The sequence below is a fragment of the Hydra vulgaris genome, chromosome 09 (assembly GCF_038396675.1).
Source record: "Hydra vulgaris chromosome 09, alternate assembly HydraT2T_AEP".
Classification (NCBI taxonomy): Eukaryota; Metazoa; Cnidaria; class Hydrozoa; order Anthoathecata; family Hydridae; genus Hydra; species Hydra vulgaris.
This window is the reverse complement of record NC_088928.1, coordinates 36801179-36827160: the sequence shown is the minus strand read 5'-3', so window position 1 is coordinate 36827160 and position 25982 is coordinate 36801179. Positions and strand designations below refer to the sequence as shown.

At 27.2% G+C, this 25982-nt stretch overlaps 1 protein-coding gene across 1 annotated transcript in view; it reads right to left on the bottom strand.

Moving 5' to 3' along the window:
* The window catches only part of LOC100199383 (ribosome quality control complex subunit NEMF), an 88521-nt gene extending 63638 nt beyond the window's left edge, over positions 1 to 24883 (bottom strand). The window contains exons 1-3 of the mRNA XM_065805568.1: positions 24690 to 24883; positions 9183 to 9254; positions 8903 to 9005 (exon numbers count right to left, since the gene is read on the bottom strand). Of these exons, the coding sequence (XP_065661640.1) occupies positions 8903 to 9005; positions 9183 to 9254; positions 24690 to 24748 (234 nt within the window). The 5' untranslated portion in view covers positions 24749 to 24883. The remainder of the gene's footprint in view (positions 1 to 8902; positions 9006 to 9182; positions 9255 to 24689) is intronic.
* Positions 24884 to 25982: the final 1099 nt, after the last annotated feature.

The window sequence follows — 25982 nt, the reverse complement described above, 5'->3', positions numbered from 1 at the left end:
TACCATGGCAACGAAACGGCCGTGTGCCGGCAAATACTTGGAATTGTTATGTGATGACGTCATTGTGTTACCACGGTGATATAGACGACTGTAACAGACTGTAGAAGATTATAGAACTTAGTAGAACATTCTGGAAGCTCTAAATAATTATATAAGCGAGCTGCTGTCAGAGCTCAGTGTTGATAATGTGAATAGTTCTATGAAGTACTCTGCGTGTAACTGAGCTAATAAGGAACTACTGTAGCGAACTAAAGACGCTGTAAGTGTACGAAGTATAAGTAGTTGTAGCATTATCGTTAGGATACGGACTGGATTATCGAACTGTTATCAACATTGACTGGATTATCGAACTATAATTGGATTACTATACAGTTAAAGTATTTTATTAATTAAACGACTTTATTAAACGGATATTTACGCTCAGCTATCCGTAAAGTCGTAACAATATTATATGATGTCTCACAAGAAAAGTCATACCACAGAAACAAAGAACAAGAAGACTTGGACTAAAAATTTGGTGAGATTTCAAGAGTCACACAGAAGAAGAGGAAGCGTGGCTGTAGAAGAACATTCACTCGATGAAAAATCCAGAATACCACTTCAATTGCAGATCGTAGGAAGATACCAGTTTCTCGGAGCATATGTTAAAGGAAGAAAAGAACGAATAGACCAAATTTCTAAGGAAATTACAAAATTGTGGGACAATAAACTGAATTTTCCACGTGTGTCTGATCAAGTGATAAGAGCAAAGCTTATGAAGGTGCTGAAGGTCTATGATGAATGTGTCAAGCGTGGAAAATATGATGTTCTCAATGCATTATTTGACATCACGAAAGTGAATGGCCAGTGGTTATCCTCGGAAGATAAACGTCTATACCACCTACAAAAAGAAAGTAAAGGACAGGTGGGGTACTCAACAGGACAAGTGGCAAGTAAAGAAACCATTCACCCTTCCAAGAGAAGGAAAGTCCAGTCTGGAACAGCAATACCTTCCACATCACAAGTCCTGTCTACCACAGACAGTGGTACTGAATCTGAAAACTGCAAAAGTAAGAGTGAAGATGATGAAGACGACGACGGTGATAAAGACGATGATGAGGACACTCAGAAAAAAACTAGAAAGCACTACAAAAGTAAATTTGCTGTAAGTATGGTTACATCAAGTGGAGTTTTCACAAAGAAAGCTGCTAAAATATGCAATGTATTATCACAACAAGGTATTGATATTCCAACTCCAAGTCAATTTGCAATTTACAAGTCCATATTCAAAGAGGCAGGTAAATTAAAAAAAGAAATGATACAACAACTTAAAATGGAACAGTGGTCCTTACACTTTGACGGCAAACGAATAGATGATAAGGAATATCAGGTAGTTGTACTTCAGAATGAAAGAACTGACGTGAAACTTGATGCACTGCGTTTAAAAGATGGCAAAGCTGAAACTGTTGCTGAAAAAATTGCCAAACTTATTGATGAATACAATTTGTGGAATTCAATTAAGATGATCATTACTGATACAACAAACGTCAATACTGGGAAGAGAAATGGAGTTGTTGTGAAGTTGCAACGTATGTTTAAATTAAAGGGTGTCACAATACCACAATTTATCGGTTGTCAGCATCACGTACTAGACAGGATTCTCCGTCTGGTGATGGACGAAGAACTTGGGGGTGATACCAAATCTCCAAACATTGAATACCCATTTGTGTCTGAACTGTTGAATAAGTATGATGAACTGAAGGATAAGTTTGTGAATGGAACTGTAGAAATTCTTGATAAATCAGGGTGGAGAGACGATATGAAGTTTTTGTACCATTTAACAAGAGTGTTTAGGTTCTATGAAGAACAAAGAAACTTCCCTCTGATTCACTTTCAGAACATTCCTAATATGAGCAATGCCAGATGGAACTCAAGAGCCATTCTCGCCATTCTGGCGTTCATTCTTATGCCTGAAGCGAGAAAGAATTTGGAGAAGGTTTGCAGGTTCATTTCATATGAGTGGGCAGAACATTGGTTTAGTAGTCAAAAGTACAATGACAATGACTTCAAGAATTTATCTGATGTATTGAAGCCTTACAAAAAGGCATTGCAGTCATTCAAAAATCACTGGAAGAAAGAGCCATCCGTCATCGACATACCACGAAGTAATCAGATAGCTGAACGTGCAATCAAGGTGATGCAAGACCTGTATGCTTCCTGCAGAAAGAAAGACAAACTGCAACTTCGATTCATTCTAAGTAATAAGCGCTAGACTCTTTATGAGACGTGAGCATCATGTGACCCATGTACTAAACACAGTAGGCCTATAGACACAGACAGTTATGTATATTGTTGTACTAGACGCTTTGATACTGTTAATTTTGTAATACTTGTATAACTATATATCACATAATGTTTTTTGTTATATCACAGTACATGTTGCATAAATAAATAAAATAACAACAGGAGTATGACTCTTACAACATCTTCAGCCTTTAATATTCATTTACTGTACAAAAGTGTACCTATTGAAAATTCGATTTTTTGGTTTTGGGGTGACCTTTTTTCAAAATATGTCAAAATGAAACATCTATTCGTTCTTTTTACATAAAAGTTCATTGAATTACGATACAGGCCTAGTAGGTTGCAAAAAAGTCATATCCCTAATATATATATATATATATACACTTATTTATTTAGATTATTTAGTAATAAAAATCACTTATCAAGTTTTTTTTTTACTTTACACTGTGTTTTATTATAAAGACTCATCAGAAAAATCTTTATAGATGAAAAAGTGTAAAATGACAAAGAAACTATATATATATATATATATATATATATATATATATATATATATATATATATATATATATATATATATATATATATATATATATATATATATATATAAACACACACAAACAATTTTAAATGTATTCTACAAAGTTCAGTGCTCAATGTTTTTAAAATGTTGACCAATGTTAGAACAATAATAAGTAAGTCAAAATTGCTTATCATTGTTATGGTTTACAGGGGACCTCAACTTGGTAATAATGTACAAAAGTTTTTTTATTTGTTTAAATTTAAAGGGTGTCAGCCTTTTTACACTGATATGAAAGGAATAAAATAGATTAGCACAGCTATTCAATACCTGAGGGAGTATAATTTAAATGTCTCTTTAATTTTAGGGTCCTTATAGCGATGTTTTATTTAAGTTCTATTATATACACTTTTATATAAGAAAATTAAAAACAGCCAAAGATTTAAGGCAAACTCAGTCTAGAATTTATTATTCCCCCCTTATTGTTTTACTAGATATTTTGAAAAGACCTTTGAAAAACTAATTTTATAGTTTTTTGTGTTTAAAACATAACTATACAGGATTACAATTTGTAAATGCTAAACAAAACAGAAATTGTTCTCAATTTTTGCAGAAATTGTTTTCAATATTTTAGCATCAAGCTTACAATTTTTAAAGGTTTTTACTTTTAGGGCTATAATTAGTTAGGTTTCTTTTATGTAATATCTTTGGTTGTGGAATTCTAGTAATTTAAATCATATTTTGCTGGACCAACAAAATCTAATAATGCCTATATATGACTCTCTTTTTATCTTTAAACATCGATGTATTAGCAATGTTGTTAAAATCTTTTCTTTCAAACATATGAAGCCATGTTTTTAATTTAAAAGTTTTTATTTGTTTTTGCCAGTCTGTCATTATTTCTTAAATATTTCCAGATTTAAGAAACCTTATAAAAAATGTTCCTCGAGGTAATCTATCACTATATCCAAAATCTGATCTACAAATTCCCCAAGAACAGTACTTTGTAGAACTGTTGCTCTTCATGTTTATCAAGTTGTTTGTCTGAATATCAATCCCACCATCACTTGCATTACATTAAGTAGTTCTATTTTTAGAACACCAACGGTATGCTATTCTTATCACTGTATTTTCTTAACTCATTTGCAGTTTTTCACTTTCTCACTCTTCATTCTTTCACATTATCTTATTAACTATTGATATTATAATGGCTGCCAGCAGCTTTCTTGGAAGTGAATTTTACTCTTTTTTTTTCAACTTACAATTTAAACTATAAGATAATTATGAGTTATAATATTCATATAATATATTATATCATAGTTCATAAGCTCAATTGTACTTGTCTAATATGTAAGCAGTAAAACATTACAGTATATGGCTAATAATCAGCTGAATTCAATAAATACTTATGATTAAAAACCACAGATCTCAAAATAAGAAATATATCCTGTTTAATTATTTTATCACACACTCATTTTTCATTAGACATAACCATTCAAAAATTCTAGAAATGTGTATGTAAACAAATCGTTATTTGGGTTTAATATAAATAATCACTAACTGATTTTTTGTATGAAAAAGAAAAGAAATAAAATGAATTCTAATATAAAAATATTACAAAATATATAATATAAAAAAATATAAAGCTATGAATTTTTGTATATGCGTATATTTTGGTGATTTGATTTGAGATGATTTGAGATTTTGGTGTTCTGATTTTAGAAAAAGTTGAGAAACATCATGAAAATATGAGAACTTTATGGAGAATCCTAATCTGGTTTCATTTATTAAATCAGAAAAATATTTGCATAGGTAATTTTTCTTTGCATAAATTTTTTCTTTGCATAAATTTTGCATGAAGGGAAAAGTATAGTAAAAGCATACTTTGCTGAATGACAAGCCAATCAACAATGAGTTTTGGTTAATTGAATTTTGGATGATAGCATGTTTGAGCAGCAACCATGAGAGTTTGTAGAAAAAAGAAAGAGATGGAACCTTATGACAATGGTAGATGGGCTCAATTCTGGCAGATAAAACAGGTCTAATTACATTTAAAATGTGGTTTCGGAGCTTGTCTGAGAGTGAGAGAGTTATTATACATCAATATAGGAATGTCCACAACATTATGACACAGTTAATTCCCGGTAAGTCAAATACCATTAACTCAAACTTTTGTTATCTTGAACTGTTTAATTTGGTTCCTTGAAATCATCTAATTGAATAATATTAAAAATTTCCTTTTGAACCTCAGATAACTCAAAAATAAATTTTGTTTAGTCAAACCATTTTTTTTGTCCCCTTTCAGCAAATTTCTTCAGTTAACTCAAATTTTTTGTATTGGAAATTAAGAAATCAAAATAACTTGATTAAAATTCGCTAGCTTTTTGATGCAATTTTATTTCCAAACAATAAGGAAGTCATTTTCTTGCTAAACTTTTTTTAATACTATCTTTTGAGTGTACAGAGTGAAACTTTTTATACTGAAACATTTTTCATGTTTTTGTTAGTATAATAGTGCATATTTAATGTTTAAACTTTATTTGTTTCAAATCAATTTCTCAAATCAACCAAAGTTTGACTTATCAGGAATTCGCTTTAGTCAAATATTTGTTTGATCATTTCAATCAAAATTTTAATCAAGTCGAACCATCTTCATTGGTCCCTCAGTGGTTCGAGTTATTGAGAATTAACTGTAGTTGTTTTCAGTAAACAACTGAGTTTTTTGGAGTTAAAGCCACAAGCCACTACAAGTCCCAAGCTATTACAAAAAAGTAATCAGAATAAAGATAGGCTGTTTATTTGAAGCAATCAAAAAGTTAAGACTTTTTGTCAAGGCAAGAGTATAAAGTTGAGTTGCCAGCAAATAGAGCCACTTTAGATGTAAGATTGTCAAAAAGATCGTTTTTGTAGATAAGAAATAAAACAGGAGCATAAATAGAACATTGCGGTTTTAACCATTCTCATTTCAACTTTATGAGAATTTTACTAATCACTTCAAAACGATTAAAAACAAGAAATGTACCAGACAAGGAATATTGTTGAGACTTCCGAAAATAAAACTCAAAATGACAAAAAGCTCTTTTTACTTTGCAGGAGCAAAACTTTTTAATGAGTTGAACATTAGAAATACGACAGAAGTACGAGTTACCTTCGAACATTAGAAATACGACATAACTATCATTATTTAAAAAAAAATTAAACAACCACTTTTATTTAAAGCAGCATTAACGTACACTTTAATAATTTTAATACTTTCTATAATTTTGTTATTTTCGGATAATTATAATTTCTGCATTAAGTTTTAGTTTTTAAACAGGACACATGTTGGTAGCAGTTTTTATAGCTGAATGTGTATATCCTGCATAAATATTATTTTAATAGATAAAATAAATTCCAGAAACTCTTCTTCATTTTCGGTATTTCCTGTAACTAGAAAAAAAATTAATCATTTCAAAACCTTTAGATAAAAAACTAAAATGGAGAGAAGACTAATCTGATTTAGCACTTATTAATTGTTTAGTGAGAAGAGAGTTCTGGAGAATACTTTTGTAAGGCAATGTTGTGTGAACCACCAGTCATAGAAGTGTTTAACTGAGAATTGATTTTGGCATTGGAAGCCGAAGTAATTTAGATGTCCAACAATGGGTTAATCTGTCTAACTGGAATGGCAATAAGATCACACCCATAAATTAGAGATGGAATGTTAGACTTACTTTAGTTAATGACACTGTTACTTTAGTTAATGACAGAAGATTTTTCAATTTTCTAGAACCTTTGACTCTTATAATGAAAAGACATTTGTTCTCAAGAGAGATGTTCTTGAAAAAAGATTTAAAAAATGATTATGGTTTAACATAGCAATGACACAAGAAGGTGAAAAATGTGGAGTTAAAAACTTGACATAAAATCGACAAGAAGGAATAAGAGCTTAAATACCTGCTTGGGTCCAGTTGGTTAGGTAGGAAAAAAAAACCAGGATGTATCAAAGTTTATACAGCCCTGGTCACAAACCCAGCCCTGGCTCTGGCTGTTTTTTATCAAACCTGGCCCCAAACCCGGTCAAATTTCAACGTCGGTCGTTTAATAGTTGTAGTGCATTCAAACAACATATCTATATGAAAAGAAGTTATATATTTTATATCTATTATGTCATATATTTTATACATAAGACAAACAATAATACTGTTTAAATGCTTTCGATAGCACCACATGCAACATCTAAACTATTGCAATACTTTTTTCCAGACTTATTTTTATTATATTTTTGGTTGCATTAGATCTAAAGGTAACTCTTCATTGCAGTCATTCACAATAAACTTTTAAGAACAAACATCAGAGCGAATAAAAGCATCACTACAATAAACAGTTAAATACTAATATATCAAAAAGTTATTTTAAAGTTTAATAATTGTTTGACTTTTTTATTTTTATTTTTTGAATTGAAATAACTTATTTTAAATATATATTTAAAGCTGAAGCCTTGTATTTAATCTTATTAAAACTTTAATGTTTACTAGATTTAATTTTCAATTAAACAATATTTAGCAGAGTATCTGAAGTCTAAAAACATGTTTAATTTAAGTGATTTTTCAAACACAGAAGAATAGATGATTTTTAAGTTTTTTCAATAATTTAATTATTTATTAAGACTTTTACTATAAATCTAAAAGTACTAGTTTTAAAAAAAATTTTGTGAAGATAATGTACAAAATTTATAAAACAATTCTTTTATAAATATGTAAATGATTGAAGTATTGCACTATACAACAAGTAGCGCCATTTTTGTCTTGTGTCAAACAATTAAAACATGTTTTTTATAAATAAGAAATGAGATAATAAGTATAAAATAAAAAATAAGATAAGTATAAGATAAGTATAATATAAGTAAAAGATAAGTGATAAGAGATAAGAAACACATCAGTGTTTCTGATCTCTTATCATTAATATTATAGTAATGCTAATTAAAAATATAATAAAAAAATTAATAAAAAAATGTGCAAGAACTTTTTAACAAAATTTTCATGTCTAAGCAAATGAACATTTCTTGAGATTCAAAATCTTTGCAGATTTTGTCATTTTTTCAATTGACAACAAAATCTGCATACAATGTCACAAATACAAGATGCACAAGCAACAACGCAAACTAGATATTTGCAAGCATAGCTTCTCTTACCAAGTTGTTGACACTTGGAATCACTTGCTATTCAAATTTATATATCAATAATATCAATATCTTTAAGTATAAACTTCACAAAGAAAAGTTTTCTTTTGCAGAAATTACTTTTTCTAAAAGGGAGACTTACACATTCACTTTCTCTCTCAAAAAAGTTAATGTGTAATGTGTAAGAGAGAGAGAGAGAGAGAATTACAAATTGAGATATTGTGATTTTGCTTTTATTGTGATTTTGTTTATATAAAAACTTTATTTGTCAATATTTTGCGTTTTAGTCTAGCATGATCTTTAAAACATGTTTCATTTTTTTAATAAATTCATGTTTATCTTTCTTAACTATCTTTTTAATTTAAAAATTACCTTTAACTATGAAGCCTAACTGTTAAGTTTAATTGTTTTTGTGTCATTACCTTATATTTGTTTAACTTAACAAATTTAACTTGTAGCAGAGCTAAAAAATTCAAGCAAATAATTAACATTACTAAAATAATTAGATAGAAAACTGTAATTGTTATATAAAATTTTATAAAAACATAATTTCTTAAACTTTCAACTTTGATTATTCACTTGGTTTTAAAATTTTGAATTTAAAAATTGATTCTTAACAACAAGGCGATGTTTAAAACAAAAAATGTTTAAACTAAAATTAAAAAAAAATAAAATTAGTAAACGAAAATTTTGCAAGCATATAATTAAGTACATATTATGCTCTTAATAGGGCTACAACACAATGGTTTATAATAAAGACGATGTTTTAAAAGCAATAAAAATTATACATAAAATATACACATTTTCAAATTGCACTCATATTATGTGGGATGAAATAAAAAATAGTAGTTTATTTTTGCTGAACTAGTGGAGGACAACATCTAATGTCCATTAACTATTTCAAGTCTTCCAATTATATTATAAAAATAAGAAACTACCTTCATAGAAAATCCTGATGGCATCATACTTTTGGGCCAATCATACTCTGTTAAATGAATACGATTTCCTGATTCAACAAGGATTGTTGATTTAATTTCTCCACTATAAATTTAGATAATCATCATACTCATGGTATAATATAATATTTATATCTAAAACTATTTTTATATTATATATATCTATTTCAACAAAATATGTATTTATTATTAAAAACTTCACGTAACTTTACTGTTGTCAGCCAAGCATCATTATCAAATCAAAGTTTAAAAATATTCTTACTGAGTAAGTCGAACCAAAAATGTTTTGTTGTCTATATCATAAACATTTGCAACACGGAGTCCTATTGAAGAGCTAAAAAAAAAAGGAATTCCTTTTATATATATGCAATGAAAATTAAATCAAACTTCAATAAAATCAATACCTAATTGAAAAAGATTATAATCATTTTTTATGTACCATATTATGCCTACAAGCAGAATTGTCTAATTTGGAGCTTAAAAAAACCAACTGAAAACAAATCAATCTCAAACAAAATAAAAAGGTTGGTAAAATGAATATTAACAGAATATTAATACTGAGGTAAAGTAAAATGTATATGGCTCTAGTTTATGTATTGAGCACATGTTTACAAAATCATTGATGATAATATAAAAGTATTCACTTTAATATTTACATATATATATATATATTTATATATATATATATATATTTATATATATACATATATGCATATATATATATTATATATATATATATATATATATATATATATATATATATATATATATATATATATATATATTTGTTGGGAATACTGGAACAAAAATGAAAATTTTACTGAAAATTTGTAATCCCGGGATTCCAGTATTAGTACTGGTATTATTATTTTTCCTATAATAATAATAATTATAATAAAAAATAAATAATTAAATTAAAAAATGGTTTGCCAATTAAAAAAAACAAAATTCAGTAAAATGTTAGTTATATATTAATTATAAGAAAAGGAAAAAACATAAAATTTTAAGGTTCTTCAGCACATGCTGTTGGTTGTTGATATAAAACCTCAGTAAACATAAATTGTTGAGTGAATTATCTCCCATCCTTGACCAAATTCTGGTGCAGATTAAGCCAGCTGCCGAAAAAGCTCTCTCCAATTCTATACTGGTCAGTTGAATAATGATCTTTTGTTTTATTGGCTTCATCATCACTTGGATTTTTATTGCAGTTTGTATCGCGTAAATATTGCAAAACAACTGAAATTTCTGTTCATCTTTCAAGAAGCTGCTTTCAATTCAGAATTTAATGAACATAGATGGTCAGTTATTGATTTCATTATAAATTGAATAGCTGCATCTGCAGATAACAAAGTTGCATCCTGTCAGCAGATTGCTTCAACTGTAAGCTTAATGGGAAATAAAACTGAAAGAATATCCAACAACATTTCAAACTTGGCATCTGAAAACAAAATAGGTGATTTTAAATCAATTGGACTCTTTTTAATGCAGTTTTTTAATTTGATGAAATCTTCTATTACAGACACCAAACTATTCCATTGTGTTCTTGAGTCTAACAGACAATTCTTTCCCAAACTCTTCTTATATATACTTTTGTAGGATTTTGTCTGGAAACTGATGTACCAGAAAAGAAGAACTATCATCATTATTTTCAGTGGAAATTATGAGTAAACTACTTTCATTTTTGTAATCTTCATCAATTAAAATCTCTGCTCTTTTTCAAATCTGGCTGTGGAAACAGATGTTACATTGGCACCTTTTTCATTATGCAGACTAGCCTCAATAGATATTTTGTAGAGTACGCTGATAATAAACTTATTCCGACATTACAAAAATTATTATTCAAATAATATATTTTACAAATAAATAAGTTATTTTCTTATTATATTAGTATTGAGAAAAAAACATCAAATATAGCAAAAAGATTTTTAAAAGTCAAAAGACGTACAAAACGAATAAACATCAGAAAAAAATTTAAAAAAATTTCTCATACATAGCAAATTAGTTTCTTAATTATATGGACTGATAAAAATTTTGAATAAATGGCATACCAAAATTTTTAATTATTGTTAAATCATTATAAAAGATATTTTTTTCGACAACAACTCTAAAAAAAAGAATACAAAAGTTCTATAAAAATTTTAAAAAATTTAAAAGTATTGCTGTTATATTCTCTTTGGTTTCTTAGCTTTATTTTGCCTCAAATTCGTAAATGCTTACTATATAAAAATGTGGTCAAGTTGTCTAAAAAATTACTTTAAGCGTGGACGAACAAGGCATGCAACCACACGCGTTTCCTGGGAAGGCTTGATCATAGAGGCAACTGAAATTTATAGTATGGAGTTGTTTTATCAGTCAACGAAGACGCTTGAATAAAAAAAAAACAATTCAAAACCTGTAAAAATTTTAGCTTAGCAGCAAGCCTGGGTGCTTACTGACAACACTTTCATAAGTCAAAAAGTTGCATTAAAATTCAACCTATTTAGACACTGGAACATTATAATACACTAAACACTGCATTATTTTTTAAAAAAAAGATACTTGATAATGTTTGGAAAATTTAGAGAAAATTTCTAATGTTTGTAATAGTTTTATCATATCAATCAGTAAAGATAACTTACAAAAATCATTTTGATGTTTACACTTTTGATATAATACACTTTTTTTATCAAATAATAGTTAATAATATTGTCAACTTAACCAATTGATCTTCATAAACTGTAGTATATACTATTTTTGAATACCATTCCCGCATATTATACTTTGTTGTTTATCTACTTCCAGTGGATACCTTGTTAAGTGTAGATACATCACTTTACAATACTTCACCAGGGTGCTGCTTTAAGGACTTATTTGATAATTTTTTGATAAAAAACAAATCACCCTCTTAAGTAAAATTATTTAAAAAAAAAAAAAAGTTAAAATCTATTAAATAATCAAAATTTAACTCAAAATATATAGATTTAACTCATAGGTTTAACTCAATATGCTTCAAATACAGCATTTAGTATCAATTTAGATATCTGCCAACCTTAGTTAGAAAGATGTGAGTAAAATATGAAATAACTAGTTGAAACAAGTTTTTGAAAATCTTAAATCGAATGTTTCAATATGCTTAAACGCCAACAGAAAAGTGAACCCTTCATTAGTGGTATAAACAAAAACAAAAAAACAATTTGCGTATGCAAAATAAATATTAACAAGAGTCATTTTGGAATACAGCATTATGGTTTATTGAGAGTAAATTTCAAAAAATAACAAAAAACAAAAAAAAGTTTGGTCAAGACTTTGTGACGTACCATTTGATTGAAATCTTAAAAAACTGTTAAATCTGAAGATAGCTCACTTATATTTGGGGATACTTTCCTTCTAATGATATGGGAAAGATGGTAAATATTGAAGACAGGACAATTATATGTTGGATTTACTTTCTTAAAGTTTATTTTGATTCACTCTACAATTGCATTTATATTGAAATTTTTTTTAACAAGACAACAACTAAACACACAAGAAAAGTGACACAACAATTTCTCTAAAAAAGGAAAGTTAATTCCATTACCAAACCTTGGAATTAGGGTCAGCATTTTGGCTACCATTAAATAGTTGCACCTAAACCCCATTAGAAACTTATGAGTAAAATGGGAATCCAAAATACCTCTTTCAAAACGAAAAAACAATGAATTCAACTAATAATGATGTCATGTCAAAGCTTGTAATCAGCAAATCATGAGGTTAAGAAGCAGTTGTAAAAGTGAGTGTTAGATTAATTTCATTTTATGGAATTAGTTTTGCAATTATTTAAAAAGAACTACAAATATATTTGTTTTTCATTGAAACAAAATTTTTTTTAAAACAAAATTTTTACAATTATGTAAACCCTGACATAAATAGTTTAATTTTTATTGTCCAAGTGGAAATTTTATCAACATTTTACTTAATATTGTTCTTGAATGTATACATATTTATATATATACATTCAAGAACAAGTACCCAGCTATCATAACAAATACAATTAATAAAAACAATTATTACTTTATGCTTTGTATGATTATTTACTACTTCTCATGATAAAATTTTTGTATCATCTATCAACAATTTTTTTTATTGTTAATGTCTGTTCTAAAATAGTAACAATTGTTACTATTTTAGAACAGACATTAACATTAATGTCTGTTCTAAAATAGTAACAATTAATAAAATCTCATAAAACCATATTATTACTACTATTTTTATCATTATTAAAAATCATGATTTAAAGTTTAATATTTTAATTCATTTTATAAATCATCAGATATTATGTCAGGCCTTGTTTTTAAGTGTTATGCATAGAGTGATTTACATAAGCAGTAAGCGATTTAGGTTAAGCAGCTTTTTATAATTTTTCAACTTTCAAATTATTCTATAAGTGGTAAGATAAAAAAAGTAAAAAATTTAAAAAAATCACATCAACTTTTAAATGATGTTTATATAAAAACATTTATTACAAAAGTTTGAGTGACAATTATGTTAGATGTAAGCGCTACTTACTAATGAAAAAAACTCAAATAAAATTAAAAATTCATTTTTTTATTTTGTTTTTATTATATTGTAATGATTGATTTTTTTGCATAAAAATGCTTGAAGCAAAGATCATAATAATACAATTTAATTCTGATAGAAAAATTTGATTTAAAATTAACTTAATTAAAATATATAATTTTATTCTGATAAAAAAAATATATAATTTAATTTAGATTTAAAAATTTATAATTAAATTTTGATTTAAAAAATATATTTAAATTTATTAAAACTAAAGTTAATGCTTGGGTTTAACTTAACTGTCAAATTTATTTAAAAATATTACTAAATATTGTTCAATATTTAAATTTTATTTGTTCTTAAAAATTAACTCATTTTTATCGCAATTGTGTTTTCAGTTTTCCTTTCTTTTTTTTTTTTTTACTCAAAATTATATTTTAAATAAACGGCTGCATCAAAAATTAGCGCAAAACATAAGTAAAATTTTTTTTTTATAATGCAAGTTAAATCACAGCAATTATTTTTTAATAAACAATATATACAGCGATATAACTTTAATAAATGATGTTTGGAAAAATAATCTTTGCTTTCACAACAAAATCGTTAATAAAATAGTAAACTTTTAATAAATATAGTTAATAAATTAACATAATTTTTTTATTTGTATCTCTAAATTTTTTTAAATAAAAAATCATTTGTAGTTGCAAAGCCGCAATTAGAAATTTAAGAAACAATTTAAAAATTCAAAAATTTAACATATTTTAATTCCTTTAGGCAAATGTTGAGAAAAGAGAGAAATTTTTTAATATCAAACATTTTTAAAAATGCAATATTAAATTTAATTATTTAATATTGGCAAAAAGTAAAAGAAAATAAACATTCCTTTATGGTAATAATAGAAACGAAGTTTAATAACATTTAACTCATTTTGTGGTAATTAATATTATTGCAGTGATTTAAAAAAGTCAATGTTTATAAAAAATAAAAAAATAAAAGAGAATTTTATGACGTCAAATTCACATTAGGATATTGCATTAAGCATTTTTTATTTAAAACAAGGCCCGAATGTAATACTAAAAAAACCCCACAAATCTCAACACTAAAGGAATTTAGCAATAATCAAATATTTTAAATATTTAGATATTCAATTTTTTTTATAAAGACGTTTGAAAATTTACAAAAACTAATTTAAACTTTTTATAAGTAATTTAAAACAGAATAAAAGAACTTTTTTTATTATAATTTTTACTACCATTATTTTTATTAACTAATTTCTAATTAAAAACATTTAAATCAAAAAATAAATAAACAAATAGTTCTCAAACTTTTCCCCTAAACAAAATTCCATTTCAATGTTTCATACTATGTGCAAATAGCTTAAGCATAATTTTTTATTGGTTGATTTTTAATTACAGAGCAAATTTTTTGGGCCTTTAGTGATTTTTATTTTTTTCTTATAAAACTTTTTATTTTATTTATAATCCTTTAACTACTGGTGTTTAAACAAACAATAATTTAAAACATATAAGTTTTGACTATTATTATTTTTTAATAATAAATTTATTGTTTTGTTTTTCATTAATTTTTGCAATATTATAAACTGATTGTTTTATTAAAACAATGTTCATGGTTTTTAATAAACTGAGAATTTGATGACCAGAAATATTTTCAGATATTGCAATTCGCAATCACTTAATTCAAGCCTTGCATAGTTCTCAATTTTGATTTTTCAATACTAGTTTTGTTTAATTTGGAATAGGCGACCAAAGGCTGGCTGCTATATTTATCTATACTATATTGCTTTACTAAACTTGTAATGGTTAATCCCCTTAATGCTCCTTGTTCCCAACATAGGTTTAAAAAATAATTCTTTGAGAAACGTGAAAACATTAATTTTAAAATTGTTTTACAAACCCGTTACAAAATATAAGACAATTTTGAAACCAAAAACTTTCTATTTTTTTACTTGGGAGAAATACATTTTGTAATATTTTTAACGGTTTTCACTTCTTCAATTTGATCATCTATAAAAGTCCACCTTAGGTTAAGATCATCTGTGTTGATTAGCATAATATAAATTTTGCACCTATTGGAGCAAAATTTTTATTATGCTAATCAACACAGCTCCTTTAAATTCATAACTAAATAGCTCTTTTGAACTTTGTCTTCATCAATTTTGAAACAATCTTTTTTTCTAGGGGACATTATGTTTACTTTGTCAATTTCTTGAAAATTTTATATTCAGCACCTAAATGTTCTGCAATAGTTCATCTTTTATTTGGAGACTTTGGAAGAGCTTGTTTTGTCCTAAAAATTTTATTTAATATAAAAAAACCAAATTATGCAATCTTTCAGCATCTGATTTAAGCATTTAAAAAATGTTATTAAATATAACAACTTTCACTTGTGATTTTGTTCTGTTATCATTTAAAAAAACCCAGGAGAATCGAATGAACAAAAACATTTAAAATTGAAGTGCAAACTATAAACAACATTTAACCTTAAAAAAAATTGCCTTTTAGAAAAAAGTTTTCATTTTTTAACAAACAATAATCTTTACATCAATTATTTGGAATAAACGACTTATATATTTTAAAAAAGAAATAAGAAATACTTTAACAAGCTTAGCAATATAATGATTAAACAAACTGTGAATAAAACAATAAAGAAAATTGTTTTATAATTTGATTTCAATAATAAAATCATTCAGGCTTTAACTTTTCATACTAAAATTAAGAAGCCATTATGGAAAAAAAAACATATCGCGATGGTCGTAACATACTTTGTAACATCTTGATAAGGTGATCTGAAGCACTTTTTTTTTTAAAGAATTGAAAGGATGGTAAAACTTATATCAGTAACTTTGATTTTTACTATACTTTTAGTTTTATAAATTCTAATACAAAGCTTAGGCTCACTATGACAGCTGATTCTCATGGTGGTTTGATTCCCATTGACCAAGTCTTGCTTTACTGAATTTACTACTTTGAATTTACAGAAATAACTTCAACATCATTTTTTGGAAATTCATTCCAATATTTTGCAGCTCAGTTAAGTAAAATATTTTCTCTGTAATTATGTATAGAAAACTCATTAGAATATTTTAAACTGTTGCCACAACAGTACAACTTGATTTGAAGTAATAATTATCTTTAAATTCAACTTTATCATAATCTTATATCTAATAAACCTAATTTTATGCAATTGTATTAAGTTACCTTGTTGTCTTCTTTTAAGAGGTGAGGGCATTCTAAGACAAGCAAGTCAATCTTCATAGCATAATTTCCTGACTGAATGTATTAATTTAGTGGCACGACGCTGTCCTAATTTCTTTCTAATATGGAAGTATTTTGTTTTTGATAAAGAGCCCATACTGGTACAGCAAACTCAATAATTGGTTGAATAAAAGATATAGAGATTTTACCAGTTCTGCGTCAAATCGAATAAAAGATTTTCTTATTATGCCTAATATGCAATTTTCTTTGCTTGCCCTCAATAATACCTGATTTTTCCACTTCAAGTTAACTCAAAAAATTACTCCTAGGTCCCTTTTTGATATTAACATTGTTGCTTAGTTGTAATATTGATATTTATCAATATTAAAACTTGTGCCCATGCATATGCAGATATTAAATCACACTGCAGTCTATTATGTAACTCATCAATCAACTGACATGATTTTTGTGTCATCAGCATACAATTTTGAAATATTTTTCAGAGACTCTGGAAGATTATTTATAAAAAGTATATTAAGTAGAGGACCCAAGACGGAGCTTTGAGGACTCCACTGTACACCTTAGCCCAAGTTAAAACATCTTCCATAACAACTCTTTGCCTTCTGTTAGATAAGAAAGCTTGAAACCAATGAAGTGCCAAGCTACTAACACCATATGCTTCAAGTTTTAAGATAAGACTTTGATGTGGAACCGTATCAAATGCTTTTGAAAAATCACATAAAACTACACAACAAGATTCAACAACATCATCACAATGAATATCTGCATGAGTTAAATTAAAGGTGGTATTATTGATTCTTGCTTCAAAAAATGAAGTGCACTTTTTTTTGTTGTTGACAAAAACAGTTTGAAAATTTTTATTTAGTATATCGGCAATTTCTTCTAAACCTTGAGTTATTTCACCACTTAGTAGTGTGACTATTAAGTGGGGAAATAAGTTTTTTTAGTCTTTTACATATTGTTGTGAATTCATACACCTGCATAAAATACAGGTATATGAATTCACAAAATTTGGTTCTTTTTAGCTTCATCCACAATCATTATTTAATATTTTTCTCTTGCTATGGAAATTTCAAATAAAACTCTTTTTGATAATTTTTTATATTGGCTACAAAGACTTGAATTTTTCCATTTACTTAAACATTTTCTATTACTAAAAACAATATCAGTACCATAAATTGTTTTTTTCTCTAATGAGTGGGGTTTTTGTTTATCCATACTTTCTTCGATGATGAATTTACGTATAATGTATATATAAGTTATATGCCTCTTAAGTGTAATAAAATAACTCATCATACATTTCTTGAACATTTTAGTATGAAAACACTGAAGCCAGTCAACACTTGAAATAAAACCTTGAATTCTATTATAATCAGCTTTTTTATATAAAAATTTCTTTACTTTTTTTTTACATTCATTGTTTTATTTTTAAGAGTAAAATCAAAATACGATATCAAATGACCTTTAAATATATTTCCTAAAACAAATTTACAAGCGATGGCACTTATACTTGATGACGAGTTGTGATTATTAAACCTAAAATGTTTACAACAGATTAATTGTTGCTGCTTTTTGATTGGTTTACATGCTGATATAGGTAATCACTTTTATTATTTGATAGAAAACATGCTTCATGACAGATAATCCTTTAATTGAATTTATTGAACCATTAAACCATCTTATCCCAGATAAATTAAAATCACTATAATTAGATCTTTGAAACCTTTTTGGGGGACATATTCTCTTACAATTTTAAATACATTTTCAATATCTGCAATATCCGTAAAATCATATGGTCTATAAATACATCTAATAAGATATTTATCATTGCCAAACTTGCCCAGACTCTATTTGATTCAATGTAAATGTATAATTGCTAAGTTCATATGAAATAATTCTGTTGTCAATATAAATACATACACCTCCACCTTGACAACCATAACATCTTTTTTCTTTAAATAATAACTAAATTGCAGAGAGAAGTAGGTTTGAGCCATGTCTCAGTAATGCTTTAATTTAGGATTAAAAGTTGCAACTAATAGTTTAAATTGGTCAAAAATTGCAACTTATTTTTTCAATACTTTTTTACTCATTAATAACACACAATTAGCCTTACTGCCTAACTTTGATTGGTTTCTTTTTAAATTTTTGTGTATGATTTCCACGGATACCATACTAAAAGGCATCCATCTCCTTGAGGGCATTATTCAGTTTATTTCGCTCTGTCCTGAGTATAAAACCCTGTTGACGTTTAGCATCTGTTAAATCTGGAGATATGTATATATTTTTGAAACTTGGAAGTAGTTTTAATTTTTTTGATGAAATTCGTGTTTTGTTTTATTATCTAAAGGAACTTTATTAGATTCTTACACTCAATAAATAATTATATTAGAAGGTCTCTTTTTATGTTCATTTAATATATTTATAGTAGAATTTGCTACTATAAGTTGATTATTTGGCTTCTTAAATTGCTTTCCTGATTTTTTAAAATTTAATCTCATCATTTGTGTTTGACTCTAACAGTTGCAAAGCTTCAGTTTCTCTTCTTTCTGATTGAATAAATAATTTACAGCAGGAAGGAAGATCTGCATCTATATATGGACCTCACTCTGTATTGCGCTTGATATACAGACTTTTGAAAAAAATATAGGATTTGCCTTGATTAGCCATGCGGTACCCCTCCAAAAAAGTTAATGACCAACTCATGAAGCTTTCAGCATGTTAACTCTTTAAATAGAACTCCAATAATTGGAGGCACATGACATAGTTACAAGTAGTTAAAAAGCATGCAAATAATACATAGTTACAAGGCATACAATCAACAACAACAAAATTTAAATAGCTTAATAAGTGTATATATATATATATATATATATATATGTATATATATATTTATATATATATATTTATATATATATATACATACATATTAAGGAGATTTTATAATAAGATTGAGCTGTGGTACAAAGCAGATCTGACCAAATGAATATGGTCAACTATGACAGCTGAACTGTATAAAAAGTTTCTATTGTTTTCACATAGGCATCGCAACTGTTTTTAAGCAAATTAGCAGCTTTGGAGTTTTTAACTGCATCCAGAAGTGTGTTCCAAACGTTAACCAGGTTATTTAAGAAAAAGTATTCTCTTTGACCACAGTTATTTGTGAACTGTTTGATTAGTCATTCCTTATTTCTCCTAACTGCACCTGCTGGCCCAGGACAATCGCCGGATTGGGACTTGTTTGGAGGGTGGATCCAGGATGCAGTTTTAAGACCAGTGCTTTCCTTAAAATACTGAATTGCATCTACTCGTGTGCTACGTGCTTAGATTGATCAGCTATTGAGTAGGGTTAGTCAATCTTCATATTTTTTTCTCCTTAATGAATGGCATAATTTAGTGGCTCTTCTTTGTACTCATTTGATAACTTTTTCATCAACTTTGTTGAATAGAACCCATGTGAACCACAAATTTAGCATACAAAATCACCTTGAGTATGGAAGGCCTGCATAGGCCTTTATTAGATTTATTACAACTTAGTTTCTTTTTTTTTTTAAACTTAGGTGCGCTATTTAAGTACTAAATAATTTTTTTTAGTATTTAAGTAATAAATAATTTAGATGCATATTTTAAATATTACATAATATATTAATACTACGTCAACCATAATACGTAGATACATATAATATGAAACTATTAGATATATATATATATCTAATATAAACTATTATATATATATATATATATATATATATATATATATATATATATATATATATATATATATATATATATATATATATATATATATATATTAGGGATGTGAGAATATGCGTTTTTTGCCGTAAAAAAAGTGTTATAAAAATTGGTCCGCATTTTTTTTGATTTATCAAAAAGTAGAATTAGGCCAAACCAGGCTGCACCTCTATTTTGGAACTAAATGAAATGAAATTTTGTATTTATTTAAAAAAAAGGGTACAACTAAAATTTGATTTATTTCATGGTTATTTTTGTAAATAAAAAATAGTGTAATTTTACTTTTTAAATATTTGATGTTTTTCTATGAATCACTGCTCCTAAAATAAGCAAGGGTCCTTCTTTAATTCAAAGGTTCTTTTAAAATATTTATAAAACCAACTATCCTCAAAATTTGAAGTAAATCTGATGTGCTCATATTAAGTTTAGGTTTCCTCAAGCACCCAAGGTTTTTTTGTGAATTTGAAAATTTGAAGCATTGTTACCCTGAGTTCGCATATATAAAATTTCCGGATCACATGGTAGTTTTATTGAATTCTGATTGGCGCAACACTTATTTTCTTATTTCGCTTCTAAACTTTGAACAGATTATTAAATTTTGTTTTATTAAATATACAAGTTGTTTGGTCTACTGTTCAGTCTATTATTTTGATTTTAGTGTATTTTTTATTAGATTTTTCATATAGATTTTTTATATTCTTTAGTGATTCGCAAATCTCAAAATGCCTAAAAATATTATTTTTGATCATCTTCAGTCTTTGTATAGTGATGTAACTTTTAATTCACAGACAACATGCCTCAAAGGACATGTTATTTTTTTATATTACAAAAATAAGTTTTCTTTTACTACCACAGCAAATATTGTTAGTGAAAAATTTAGTTGTCAAACAACAAAAAATCAAGTCAGACATTTAATAAACAGCAGTGTTATTAAGTTCAAAAAGAACATCTCAAGGGATATGTCAAAGTTTGAAAAAATTTGTACAGAAGTTTTTTTTAGGGCAATAGTTCCCGAAGCTATTAATGAATTTTCATCAGCATCTACTCCAGCCTTTGTTGAACTTTCTCAACCATCTAATTCTTCAGTAAATCAAAATTTGATAAATCCAAATGGTTCAGGGGTTGTGCCAATCAAAGTTCAAGTTGAAGATCCAAGAGGAGCCTATGTGACACCAATAAAAGCTAAATTAAAACGTCGTCTTACTTTATTATCACAATCACGTAGTGATGAAAGAAAAAAATATAGGGAAGCAATTTTTAACACAAAGAGCAAACTTAAACAAATGCCTATTGAAGTAAGACTTTTGAAGAAAAAAATTTGGAAAAAAAATATCATTATTTGTAATTATAGAAAAAAATTAAAATCTATTAAAGTTGAAGCAGGTCAACAAAACTGCAAAAGGCTGTTGTTATTATTAAAAAGTCAGAGACAAAAATATCAGAAACTTAAAAAACAAAACTCTGAAATTCTACAACTTAAAGAAAAACTTGTTATAAATTCTCAAATAATTAAATCACTTGAACATCAAAATCTTCTTCTTGGAGAGAAGATTCATAGTTTAGAATGCAATTTAATGGTTTCGAAGAAAAACAAAAAAACATATAATACAGAACTACGAACACTTGTTTTTGATGCTGTGACTAACCAAGTATCTGCAAATTGCATTTCTTCTTTAATTCAAAGTTTTACCCAACATCTAGGTGTTACCATTAAAACTGTTCCTTGCCGCACTACTGTCGAACAAATGGTTAGGGAACTAGGTGTTATCACTGACCTCCAAACAGCAGAAATTGCTATATCTGAAAAGAATTTAACACTTGGATTTGATGGCACAACTCAGGAAGGTGTACATGCCAGCTGTATCCACGTTACTACTAAAACCGGTTGTCAAGTTGTAGCGCTAGATGAGTTAAGTGGTGGCACATCAGAGGACTACGAGCAGCATATATGTCAATCCATAGACAACTTAGCCAAAACTTATGCCTCTTTTCATTTAAAAGATTTTCAAGAATGTCGTCAAACTATAATTGGCAACATATCTAATACAATTTCTGATCGAGCTGTTACAAATCATGCCACAATAAAAAAGTTAAGTCTGGCATGGAATAAAACCTTCAATGAGTTAAATTGTCATCTTCATCCTCTAGAAACATTTTCCAGTAGCTGTAGATCTGCTCTAAAAGTTATAGAAACAGAAAATGGAAAACTATTTGGTAGCGACTGCATGGCCGGAAATATTGTTGTGCAACTAAATAAACTTCGGTACATGGATGGAAAAGGTGATCCTAAAGGATTTGTTTTATTTTTATTAAAAGAAGAGCTTCCTAAAGGTTTACTTCCTAGATACAGAGGAAATCGTTTGCATATTTTTTTTCATATTTGTGGAATATTAATTCAACATTATGACATTTTTAAAACATTTCTGACATCAGGTACTACTTCATGCGTTCGATTACAAGCCAGTTTATCTACTGACTTTGCAAACAATATTGCTAAACGAGAACTTTGTGCTGCTGGATTAATAGGAAAACTTATAACTAGTCCTTGGATAAAAAAATTTTATGTTTCAGCCGAAAAACAAATCTCTCATTTAGATGGTATTGTTATTATTAAAAGAGTCCTTGATACGGTTGACCAATATCTAAAAAATCCATTTAAAATCTTATCAAGATCACAAAATTTCTTTGATGAAGAATTTGATAAAAAAGATCTTGTCTGGAAGGCTCTTATTGAATTCTGCCCTAAAGATGACAATATGAAAAAAATGATTTCTGTTTGCTTGACTGCTATATCTGAAGCAATCATTAGGCAATATAAGAAATACTTTAGTATGAAGCCCACAGAACAAATGGAATTTGAGACTGAATCTGCAAGGCTGCACAATATGGATGCTGAGGAAATGATGGGAATGTTTAGTGCAGCACAGAAATTTGCACCTAATGCAACTCTTTGTTACCTATCATCAAGACTGCGTGCCAGAAAAAACAATGTCATCAACTATTTAAACGGTCTTCCAAAACATGTTAAAGAGTCTGTGATGGAGTGGGCCATAAATTTTGCAACAAAAAAAAGAGAGATTAATCGATTAAAGATGTCTGAAGTGAAAAAGGAGATGATACGCAGAGCAGAGCAAAAAAGGCAAAAAAAAGATACAAAAGAAAGAAAAAAAATAGAAAAAAAATTAAAAATATTAGATATAAGTGTTGAAACTTTTGGAAACGAGTTTCCAGACATGAGTGAAGCAAATTTTAATGATATTTTGGATGTCATGTCTGGAGCTGCTACAGGCAGAAATATATGCCATATTTGGTATGAAGATGAAAAAAAGGTTATATACAATGGGAAAATCGAAAAAATAAAGAAAAAGATACATGATACATATGTTGTTGCTTATTGGAACAAGGAAGAAGATTATAATGATGCAATAGACTATGATGTTCCAAAAGTTCAACTTGCTTGTGACATTATACTTGGGGACCTCATGATGGCATGAACATCTTTAAATGGAACACTTTTATCCATAAAATTTTAAAATAATAAAGTTTAATGTTTTTTTTATTATTTTGTTTGCACATATAAAACTTTATATTTAATTTTAATTTTTTTAATTATATATTCAGTTTTATATTTATAACTAAATATTTGTTTAATATACTCTAAGCTTTATTTTGATATATGATTTTTTAGTTGGAAGACAAAAATTTAGGCGAATATACATTTTTTTGCAAAAAAAATTAAAAAATTGGGTCCAACTTTTCATAGCCTCTCCATATATAAAAAATCGCAACTTAAAAATCTCATAACTTTTGAAGTACTTGACCTACAGAGATAATTTTTATGTTTTTAAAAAATTCAAAATTAGAGCCATATATTTATGCAAATGATATTGTTTTGTTTTGAAATTTCAAAATTTTCTCACATCCCTATATATATATATATATATATATATATATATATATATATATATATATATATATATATATATATATATATATATATATATATATATATATATATATATATATATATATATATATATATATATATATATATAATTTCCAAACTGTAAAAACTCAATAAAAATTTAATGGTACTTTTAAGTAAAAATGAATTCTATTTAAAAATTTTTATTCAAAACAAGAACAATTTGAGATAAATTAAAACGCTCAATGTGAAAAAAAAGTTAACTTGATTCTAAGTAACACTTTTAAATACTATTGTTTAAACTGTAAAACAAATATTAATAGCTGTAAGTACCAAATACCTATTTTTGATTTCACTTATGGCTGCCACAATATCAACTGTAGTGTATCTCGCCTTCATTTTGCTAATTTATTTAAATGTGAGAAATATTCACAGAAATATTATACATAAATTTACACAAATGCACAACAACAAAAATTATGACACGTGCGAGTTCGGATACAAATTACGACACAAATAACGACAATGAAATATAAGGAAGGAAGCAAAACAAGGGGAAATTTGGGTAAAGCTAATAACAAATAAAATTTGGTAAAACTAATAACAAATTAATTACGCGTGACTAAATAGAAATTTATTGTTACTATTATAACTATAAATAAAATGCATTCTTGAAATTCTTTTTTTTTTTTTAGTTTTTTTAACCTATAACTAAAATGGATTGCAGCCAAACTAGATTTTTTCTTTCTTTGTTATCTCTACCTTAATTCCGTTAGGATAATTTAAATAACTTAAATAATGTAAAAGAACATGCAGTTTATTACAAGGCCTGATTTGACTATTTTTGATAACGAATAAGAGGTATAGAGATGATGTAATGTAATGGTAATGATGAAATGCATAGCTGACCCGAGGGGGATGGAGGGAGTGTCTAACCCCCTAGGAAAATTATATTCAAAAATTAGTCGGCAAATTGGGACACTGGAGCTAAATTTAAAAAAGTATTATAAAATGTTGGGTAGGAAGGTTAAAAGCGTAGGTCTTTTAGGGAGGCGGAGGGTACTCAAAAAAGCGTATATCAAAATGCGGAGAAAAGTTTTTTTAAATGAAACTAATAAAAGTGATATCTCTGATTATTTCGATGTTTTTCTTTTATCTCTATAAATAAAAACACTAAATTATTCCTCAATTATTGAAAATATAAAAATCATAAGCGCATTTATAATGCAGCAATGTCAATACTATATTGAAATGAGCCATTTAAATGAGGCAAGCTTAGTTTATTATACTCTTCCAAAAACACTCATCGGTATTTACTTGATTAAATTGAGAACTATAAAATGTTCATTTGAGAAGAAAGAAAGTAGAGCTGCAGGTCGAAAAAGACGATAGAGGCACAAAAAAAAAAAGACGTTTTTTCAAAAATCAAGCACAAACACTACTTCTTTAGGATGTTCTGAAGAATTTGACGCAACATGTAATGATGCAGAAAAGATATCTGAAATTATGATATTGATGACGTTGAAGTAAATAAAAACTTGGTGACAAAGACGCAGATAATATTAAAAATCCCATATCTAGAGCAATTGAAAAACACAACATCGGTCTTCTTAACTTTAATGAAGAATTGCAG